This window comes from Humulus lupulus, chromosome X, assembly GCF_963169125.1.
Source record: "Humulus lupulus chromosome X, drHumLupu1.1, whole genome shotgun sequence".
Taxonomy (NCBI): Eukaryota; Viridiplantae; Streptophyta; class Magnoliopsida; order Rosales; family Cannabaceae; genus Humulus; species Humulus lupulus.
The window spans coordinates 68229351-68237797 of record NC_084802.1 but is presented as its reverse complement, the minus strand read 5'-3'; the positions used below and the strand labels follow the sequence as shown (position 1 = coordinate 68237797).

Below are 8447 nucleotides of genomic sequence, written 5' to 3'. Positions count from 1 at the left end.
AAACTAAGCAAGCGTGCATTGCACGTTGCTTCTACCTAGTATACATAATAAATATATAACACCTTACACCATTAATAAATATATATTATATATTTATATGCATATTATATAGTGGGATATATATGGCACTGGAATAATATTTATTAAGGCTTGCTATATCTTACTTCAACTTTTAGGAAGCTATAGATTTTTTGATGTGATAAGTAAAGCAAGCAAGAGCCAGCACAACTTTGTTAGCACTCAAATAATAATAATAACAAAAAAAAAAAAAAAACTCGACGATCACTCTTCAATTCTATAATTTCAGCATATCATATATAATATGAATTGACAAGGTCACTGATTACCTCACTTTATTGTAATTTGTTGCTTAATTTGTCTCCCACGAAGGAGTAAGAAAAAGGAAATAAATCATTTAACAAAATAAAAAAAAATTATATGTATAGTTTATTTTTATCTTTGAAAGAAAAAAGAAGAAGAAGAAGAAGAGGATAATAGTACACTAGAACGCAATTCAAGAAGTTGCAAGGTGAGTAACGACATAAAATAATAATATTCTTCGTGTTATGTTATGGAGCACACATAAGATTTCATATTCAATAAATAAAGAATTTTGGATAAGCTCGGTTTTTGATCAAGTGGGGGTATGTTTTATCTTCTCTCACTTTTTCTTTTTTTCTTTAGTTATACTTTTTTTTTTTTTTTTTTGCAATTACTTATATATATAGAAGGCCCTCCTCACGTCTCTAGATATACCTAGCTACTCAAATTAACAGCTATAGTTGTTTTCATATATTAATATGTATAATTCTTTCACACAAAAATAAATAACTCAGAATCATCATGGGTGATAACAATAGTGTTAATGTTTGTGTAAAATCACCAAATGATGAGTTTGGTGAAGGTGAATCATCATCACCTGGTCCTGGCCAGTACTGGGAATTATTCCATAAGATGACGCCTTTTTTGCTAATGGTAGGGTTGCAGTTCGGTGGCGCTGGAATGTATATTACAACCATGGCTACTCTCAGCCATGGCATGAATCGCTACGTACTTATCGTCTATCGAAATGCTATTGCTGCTCTCGTTCTTGCTCCTTTCGCACTCATTTTCGAAAGGTACTACAACTACGTGTATACATACATACATATAGCTATTGTCGTGCTAGCTAGCAGACCAGCTATATATATATTTTTTGAATATATGTATATATGTATATTACGTTTTGGTTAGGATATTGATGTTAGTTAAATTAAATGAATGAAGAATTTAAAATTACATTAATATCATCATTTTTTATGTTGTGGTTTTAATACATACAAATAGAATATTATAATAGCTTATTGTCAATTAAATACTAATCTTTTTAGTTGGGATAAAGGATTATACTTTTAATCAATAAAAAAAATAACACCATGAAGACTAAAATTGTAGCTTTATAGATATGAATAGTTTCTTACATATATAGTACAAAGAGTACTCAACTATGTATCATTTTTACTTATACCAACAATTGGACAATTAGTACTGCATGTGCCCATGTACGTACGTACGTGTTTAATTTATTTTTAGGTATCTTTATGAATGAATGTATTTGTGTGTATGCTAAAAATGGTCTGATCTCTTTGGGAACATAGGAGCTTGAGTTAATTAGTTCACTAAGGGTGCGTGCCTTTGATGCCCTCTGTTATATCGTATTATATTGTATTGTATTTTATAGCACACTATTGTATAATATTATATTTTGTATTGAAGTGTATTTATATATAAATATATAATATATAAATATGTGTGAAAATATGTTATATAATACAATTTAATATAATACTATATATATATATACAGCACATGCATGTATGTAGCTTATTTTATTATATATGATTCTTTAATTTCTTAGAAGTTATTGTTTAATGAAGAAGAAAAGCCATAAATTGTACAGAGAGGATCAAGAGAGAACTAACCTAAAATTAACTTGCGTTTGTTTTACAGGAAAATAAGACCAAAGATGACACTCCCTGTCTTCCTTCAGATAATGCTCCTTGGATTCTTAGAGTAATATATAATCGATGCCTTTCATATATATATATATATATATGTGCAATTAATGTTATCAATTTTTTATTGGCCAGTTGTACACTAAAAATACATACATATTTTTTTTTAATTTACTCCTTGTCCGTATGGGTAAAATAAGTAGAGTTTATTATATGAATTAATATATATATATATATTTATATACGATCAACATTGACTGGTGTTCAGGCCAATTATTGATCAAGGATTCGGTTACCTTGGAATGAACTACACATCGGCATCATATACATCTGCTATAATGAACGCTGTGCCTTCCGTCACATTTGTCATCGCAGTTGTTTTCAGGTAATAATAACTATTTAATTAATGCTAAATAATATCATATATATATTATGAATAATAATTAATAAACGTCGTAGGTTTTGTTTAATTGGATATAGAAAAGTTTTATTAATGATATATATGTATAACATAACACATTGATGATGATGATGAATGGGATCATCAGGATAGAGAGAATAAAGATTAAGGAGATAAGAAGTCAAGCAAAGGTGATAGGAACCGTAGTGAGCTTCTCAGGGGCTTTGCTAATGACACTGTATAAAGGTCCTGTGATTGACCTCTTCTGGACAAGGACCACAGACCACCATTCAACTATCACCCTCTCCGATAAAAACTGGGTCCTCGGCACTATTTTTATTCTCATTGGCTGTGTTGCCTGGTCCTGTTTCTACGTTTTACAAGTACGTACAATATAACCACCCACAATTATATTTATTAATATATATATATAAACATATATTATTAACTAATTAATTAATTACTACTTTAATATATTTTCACACACTAAACCTTAGATTGAGGAAAGTTATATATTAATTAGTCTGTGTGCATGTGTTGTGTCATTAAGTCATTAGTTGAGTAGGTGAGATAATCTTTAGCAAAAGTTATTAACCTTTTTTACATTTGCTCTTGAAATGAAAATCCAAATACAATTAATAGTAGCTTGAAATTAAGCTTAAGGAACCAGATTGATTTAAATAATTAATTTAATGTAAGCTTACTTTTAATCAATATAAGTACAACCATTTAATAAATATCAACTATAGTACTAGTATATATTTTCTTATTCTTTTTTAAAATATATAGAAGAAAGGAGATACTGCTTTATGAAAACGAGAATGTGATTTTGACGTGTATAAATATATATATATATATATATATTAGATAGAAATAAGAGTCTACATTTTTTTTATAGTTTAAAATTGTAAACATTATTTATAATTTTAATAAAAACTAATTCAATGTTATTTAAATATATATGTATAATAAAATGAATTATAGTTTTATAGTATATGTAAATATTTATATCATTAATCTCTATAAATATAAGATATCTAAACACAGCACATAAATATATATTTACATGGCTACATGATATATATATATATAAAATATAATAATATTTAGAAAGAAATTAATAATAGAAATAAAATAATAATAGAAAAAGTCATAGTGTAGACAATAGTATACATGCATAAATTATTTTTAGTTATCATTGTATCTCACAAAGTCCTTTGGTGAATTTAATGAAGAAAAAAAGCTTCAATAATCACTTGATAAAAAATAAACTATTGCACAAATTTATAAGATAAAAAAATTATATGTATACCTTTATTATTTTTAAATAAATATGATTTAATTATTTAAATTAACATAAAAAATCTTTAAAATATCATATTTCAATTAATTAATTTATTTATTTTTGTTTAAATCTATGTTTGTTCTAGTTTTTTAATTTAATTGTGACAACAAAAGATTGTATATATTATATGTTTAATATAATATTAAGTTTAATTAAATTTTATTTAAGTTATAAAATATATGATTTTATTATTTTTAAATAATTATTATTGTAAAATATCTCATTTTAATTTGTTTAATTATTTATTTATTTTATTTTATTTATATTTAAGTAATGTTTATAATTTACTGTGAAATATAAGAATATTATGTTAAATATAAAAATATTCCGTTAAAATTAACAAAAACAAAAAATTGTTAAAACAAAAAAAAAAAATTATGTGCACACTTTTTATATAGAAGACATATATGTATTTTTAATATTATGCATGCATCAATTAAGTTCACATATATTTAAGAATAATAATAATAATAATAATAATATACAATTTCTTATGCAAAATTAAAACAGTCAATTACGGTGAAGAAGTACCCGGCAGAGCTGTCTTTGTCGTCATTGATATGCTTGTCTGGTGCGTTGCAAAGCACAGCACTAGCCTTAGTCGTGGAACGCCACCCCAGTGCTTGGGCCGTGGGTTGGGACTCCAGGCTTCTAGCTCCTGTCTATACGGTTCGAATCAAAACTCATGATCATCTCAACCTCAAATTAAATTTTCATTTTGTAATTATTTATATTCTATCGAATGATTTATTATATATAGTTACTATATATTTGTAATTAATTAAGAAAAAGTCGGTACAATATATAGATATATATATATATTATTTAATTGTTAAACTAGTCAGCTAGCTACTAGATAAGGATCCAGCACCAGTCCACGTGTGTTTGACCCACTTCTTATAAGGCTCGACCCAATATATGTTTCTGGATTTTGTTTGATTGGGTCCAGCACATCTTTTGTCTGCCATGCCAACTATGACAAAAATCTATTATCTTAGCCTGGTTATAATTTGCCAAAGGGTTTTATTGCAATCATTTATTTATTTATTAATTAATTAATTATATTTTTATTATACAACTAAATAAGCTTACTTTGTTTGATTGACTGACTGGTCAGGGAGTCGTTAGCTCTGGAATTACATACTACGTGCAAGGCCTAGTGATGAAAACTAGAGGCCCAGTATTCGTGACAGCATTTAATCCTCTCTGCATGGTCATCGTTGCCATCCTTGCATCCATCATTCTTGCTGAGAAAATTCATCTTGGAAGGTATATTGTTTTCACTCTTCTTAATTAATTATTACCTTTCATTTTTTTTCCAATCTGCATGGTCATTAATGTTGAAAACTCTGTCAACGTATAGCTTAAGAAATTTTTAACGAAAAATAAATGGTATTGATAATGACAATAGCAGGTACAATTTTTTTTCTTTGAGTAAAAAGATAAAATCATTTCATATACATTGGCCTTGAACCAATCTTTTGCTGACAAGTGTTTATTAGGTACGAGCTCTCACCTCTCAAGTAAGCATAATATATAAAAGTTCACTTTCACATAATAATCATAGTAATTCATAATCTCATTAAGTATAAAAAAATTTAGTGTACACATGTTTTTTTTTTATATTTATATATATCAAAAACTGACACATCAAACGTGTAAGATGGGAATTTACCTTACATATATAGGTTGATGAGACTAACTAACTAGTAGTAATATTCTTGACTAAAGAGTACTAATCAAAATTGATTTTGGACCACTTAACCAATAACCTTAATTAAGTTAATCCTGAAATTATTGAAGCTTTTTTGTACACGCTCTATAATATTAATATACCACTAAGAGCACTCTAAGCTATTACTCTACTCTATTTTTTAATATACCTCACCAAAATATCACTTTATTTATTTTACCTCTAACTTTTATATTACACCATATGTACATCAACTTTTTTATATTTTTTCTCTATATTATTTAAATATTATATTTTTAAATATCTTTATTAACTAAAATAATAAAAAAAGAAGATAAAGAATAAAAAATAATTAATTTAGAAAGAGAAAGAATAACTAGATATGTCAAATATAGCTCAAAATCTATAAAATGACACTTCTAGCATATGTATAATAGCTAAGACATTTAGCTAAGTTATAGTAATATAAATTCTTCTCCACATTTAGCTACATACTATTTATTCTATAAACTTATTTAATTATTTTTTTACTATTCTCTTAGTTTCTTTCTTATTATTTTTTATTTAAATATTATAAAGAGAAATGGTAGAAAAAATGATATATAGTATAATATAAAAATTTAGTGTGAAATAAAAAAGGCCGACTTTCTTATATATTTTGAATGATAAAGAAAATAATTGTTAGGAGTGCTCTAATATGTATGACAAGAAAAAAGTACACAACAACAGTTGCCACAACTTGACAATTTTTAATTTGGAAATAAAGAATATACTCCCCTAACTAGGCCCTGTAGCTATAGCTATTAAGTTATATATATATATATATATATATATATATGATGGAGTTCTTTTTTTCCATCGAGATATACACATATTTTTGTTTTCGTACTAATAAAATAATAAAGTAGGACATAATTATTATTTTTAATTCAAAATGTTAATGAATATATATTTTATTAATTATGCAGTGTGATTGGAGGAATTATAATAACAATAGGGCTATATTCAGTGGTGTGGGGCAAAAACAAAGATTATTCCAAGTCGCAGGAGGATCCGGAGGTACTGATATCACCATCGTCGTCAGTAGTAGTAGTACAACAACAAGTAGTAGCTGAACAGAAGCTACCACTAAGTATTTCAACGTCCAATATTGGGACAACAGTTGCCACTGCCGTAGATAAAAGCGACCAACAAACTACTCATTAAGAACCAATCCAGAATATGTTCCAACAATATTAGTGCTCTTCATCACATTATAAAGTCTTTATAATTATTAAGTGCTACCTTCGTCATTCTATATTATTATTATTATTATTATTATTATTATTATTATTATTATTATTATATTTTCATCCCAGCCCACCCTCTCTTAAATATATATATATAGAGGTTGATTTTATGGAGCACCTCACGAAAATAGAGGTGTACCGGTGCAACTTTTTGGTTTTCTAGTTTGCGAGTAAGTTTTGGTGCAATTTTTTGTATGGTTGTGTACATTGAAATTATTTTGAGCATTTTGTAAAAAAAATTAATTTTTTTTACTAATGTATAGTACTGAAAACAAGGTTTAAAACATGTTGTTTTCCACGCGCATAAAAAAAATAGTCACGTGTGTAACAACATTATTTTAACCTTATTTTCAATACTGTAAATTATTTAGAATTTTCTAAAAAATATATAAAATGTTCTAAATAACTACAATGTACACAATCATAAAAACAAAATATACCGAAATCTACTCCTACAAACACGATAAATTGCACTAGTGCGCCTGTTTTTCTAATGTACTCCTAAAAATTTTCATATATATATATATATATATATATATACTCTTTGTTGAGGGTACTACCACTTTAATTTTGATGCACTAATATATGTACGTATATTTATATATAAATATAATAAATAACTTTTTCTATCTAGAGCGACTTTGTCCTCCGTACCACTACTGCTACTATGATATTATTAGCTAGTTTCTGACTTGTATTGGTCCATATTGCAATAATTATATATTCTCTATGATAGTTTTCATCATGAAATTTAGAAAAAGAAAGAAAAAAAGATGGATCACCTACCCATTTTTTGAATCAAGTTATTTTACAGAAATAAATAACATTTGAGGATTGAATAATTTGCATATATTTTCCTTATTATCATAAATTATTTTTAAAAAAATTCTTTGTCATATTTGTATCAAACTCAATGATACCCATATCTCATCATAAACAAATTCTTAAAACTTATTAATATACAAGAATTAGTTACCACGAACGTCATTTTGGTTAACTAAATTCTCAATAGACCTGTAATGGACATTGTATAACATCTAATATAAAATAATAGTATGCAATTCAAAAATAAAATAAGATGTCTAATTATATATTTTATATCATGATCAGTGACAATTTTGTGTAATCAAGTTTGTTAAAGGTAATGAATAAAATGTTGATAGCCTCCTATATATGTTCGTGAAGTTCATGAACGTGTACTTTAAAGGAAAAGTTTTCCTGAAAAATATGTCAGTATAATAATTAATTTGTTCTCAATTAGAAATTTGATATATTGCATTACTTTTACTTTATTTTTTCAAAAACGTGACTCAAGGCAAAATAAAAAATAGTCCAAATTAAGTTGAATAAAGTAGTTAAAATTAGTAATTTGTATTGTGCTCTTGGCGTATTCATGAGCACATATAAATATATATATATATATTCGTTAGCTGTAATAATTAAGAGCACCGTACGTAATGATCTGTCAAATATACAGTACTACTTTGCTGGTTTCACATGAAGATCCACACTACATGATCATGATCATGATTATGATTAGACTCAACTTGATTTTGTGCAGGTGATGTCCCCATAGTTGTGATATTTTCTCAAACTAGTTTGGTCAACGATGAATGATCACATAATTAATTTTTATCATATATTTATGTGTCCATACCATCAAAACATTGTCCAATGTAAGATTTTTTACAACCTGCAGCCACCAATTATATTTATTTAAAATATG

The 8447-nt window shown here is 26.5% G+C and overlaps 1 protein-coding gene across 1 annotated transcript; it reads left to right on the top strand.

Moving 5' to 3' along the window:
* The first annotated feature begins 761 nt into the window (after positions 1-761).
* Positions 762-7354, top strand: LOC133804222 (WAT1-related protein At4g08290). Its single transcript, XM_062242377.1, has 7 exons — positions 762-1118; positions 1990-2052; positions 2263-2379; positions 2543-2777; positions 4250-4408; positions 4857-5008; positions 6401-7354. Exons 1-7 carry the CDS (start codon positions 844-846, stop codon positions 6636-6638), a joined length of 1239 nt encoding a protein of 412 aa, XP_062098361.1. The 5' UTR covers positions 762-843; the 3' UTR covers positions 6639-7354.
* The last annotated feature ends 1093 nt before the right edge of the window (positions 7355-8447 follow it).